Below are 2134 nucleotides of genomic sequence, written 5' to 3' on the forward strand. Positions count from 1 at the left end.
ATCTGCTGCTTTCTTTTGCTGCTTGTGTCGGCTTCTGCCGGCTGGGGCGGCCTTGCTGCTCTGGCTCTCTGGCGTGCGCCGGGCGGGGCTGCTCTATCCTTTTTTTTGCCTTGCAGCTGTGTTTGCTGTGGTCGGTGGGGGTGGAGTGGTTTTGTTGTGTTTTTGGGTGGGGTAATCCGCCTGGGGGCTTGGTTGGTGCCGTCGGTTCGTCCATATCGGCCTTCCGGTGTTGTTTCTGTTGGGGCCGCTCGGGCTCCCGCATTTTCTGTTGGGGCCGCTCGGGCCCCCGCATGCCGGTGGTGCGCTGTCGGAGGGGTTCCTGTTCGGTGGCCTTGCTTGTCTCCTGGGAGGGCAGGCAGTTAGCGGCGGAATCGGTGCTTGGAGTGGGGCTCGGGATTTGCGCTCTGCTGTGTTGTGTGGCTTTCTTCTTCTTCGGATTGGTGTTGTGGGACCGGTGTCGGGGGGTAGTCATTCGGGGGCCGGTGCCGGGGTGGGGGTGCTGGTGCCAGGGGTTTTTTGGGCATTGCTCGGCCCTACTGCTGGGTGGGTCTGGGGTGGGTCCTGGGGTCTGGAATCCCTGGGGCGCGTTGCCCTTGGGCAGGGGCCCCGGTGGGGTTTCAGGGGTTCGGGTTCTGTGGGGAGTGCTGTTTGGGGTCTGGGCCGGTGTACGCCCGGCTGTCTGCCCCTGCTGCCACGGCCTCTGTTGTGCCGGGGTGCCTCGGGGCCTGTTGGGCTGGGGGGGCATGGACATTAACACCTATGGCAAATGCTTACCCCCTCACAGGTTTGCACTCTGTAAATGGGGGAAGTGGAGGGAGGGGGAGTAGGAATGATCTCGGCCTGGATGTCTTCTGTCGCTTGTGTGGTGAGTAGCTTGATTGTTATTGTAGGGGAGGGAATAGATCTCTGGAGGGGGGGTGGGGGGTGGTGATAGTGGGAAGAAGATCTTGGAAGGGCTTCGGGTCTGGCTCCCTGTCTTGGTCCTGGTCCGTGCTGCCCCCTGGTGGGGCTTCGTCCGGGGTGGGGGCTCTGTGTATTGCGCATGGGCTGGCCAGCTGGGGTTGTCCCCCCCCTTATTTATTTATTTATTTTATTTTTTTTCCCTTTTAATTATTATTATTATTATTATTATTTATTTTATTTTTTTCATTCATTTATTTACTTTTTATTTATTTTATTCATTTATTTATTTATTCATTTTTGTTTATTTTGTTATTTATTTAATTATTTTTTGGATGGACAGGACGGGGGGAGGGTGGTGGTGTCGGCTCCATGCCCGGCTGGCTGGTGGGTCCTGTTGCCGGTCCTGTGCCCCCGGGCTACGGTGCTGAAACTGGTGGGGCACCCCTCTCTGGAGGGGCTCTCGGGGAACAGGGGTGCCTATTGGAGTCAGCGGGGGAGCTGGCTACCTGGGAGTGCAGCAAGCACCCCAGTCCTTTGCATCCCATCCCTGAAATCCTCCCTCTGCCTGCTCCATCACTCTGCCACACATGTAGGTTTTTGGGGAGGGGGTCGTTACTGGAGGACCAGACCTTCTGATGAAGTCCCCAGTCCCCAATTTTATTTTGCATTTTAGACACTTCCATCTACATCATTTTCAAAACGCACATCTATGTAGGGCATTTTTCGGGGGGTGGGGGTCAGGGCCACCTGGGGGGGGCTTATTTTATGGGCCCCACCACGGTCGGCCTCCTCCATCTCCTCTCGCATCTAGACATTGAGGGTTCAGGGTTGTTGAAGGGGGGGGTGTGCTGGCACCGTCTATCTCCTGGAGGGGGGGTGGACTGTGCCGGACACCCCCTCTTGGTACTCCCAGTTTTAATTACATCTGAGAGCAACACGTAACAACACCACATTCCAGCGGGCGCAGGGAGGATCGGGGTCTTCTCACACCCCTGTTCTCCGGCTGCTGCCCGGAGTCTGGGGCCTGGAGGAAGAGCGAGCCACCTGGTCCGTGGTTTTGGCTGGGGCCGGCTGCGGGGCCTAGGTGGCCTGCCGGTGGCGGGACTGTAACCTCTGCTCTCCCCGAAGAAGGTTGGAAGGAGGGGCATGAAGTGCCTGGTTGAAGTGTTTTTTGTTTTTTTTTCGGGGGGGCGGTTCTGGTTGGGTGGCCTGCGCGGGATGGGTGGGCCCC

The 2134-nt window shown here is 57.9% G+C and overlaps 1 protein-coding gene across 1 annotated transcript; it reads right to left on the minus strand.

Moving 5' to 3' along the window:
* Positions 1–109: 109 nt before the first annotated feature.
* On the minus strand, positions 110–1044 carry LOC107105168 (proteoglycan 4-like; the record flags this gene model as incomplete). Its single annotated transcript, XM_015405283.1, has 2 exons — positions 775–1044; positions 110–733 (listed from the first exon to the last, which is right to left on the minus strand). Coding segments are annotated over exons 1-2 (894 nt in total), but the record flags the coding sequence as incomplete, so codon positions are not given.
* Positions 1045–2134: the final 1090 nt, after the last annotated feature.

Source organism: Cyprinodon variegatus, unplaced genomic scaffold (genome assembly GCF_000732505.1).
Source record: "Cyprinodon variegatus isolate N-32 unplaced genomic scaffold, C_variegatus-1.0 Scaffold2112, whole genome shotgun sequence".
Taxonomy (NCBI): domain Eukaryota; kingdom Metazoa; phylum Chordata; class Actinopteri; order Cyprinodontiformes; family Cyprinodontidae; genus Cyprinodon; species Cyprinodon variegatus.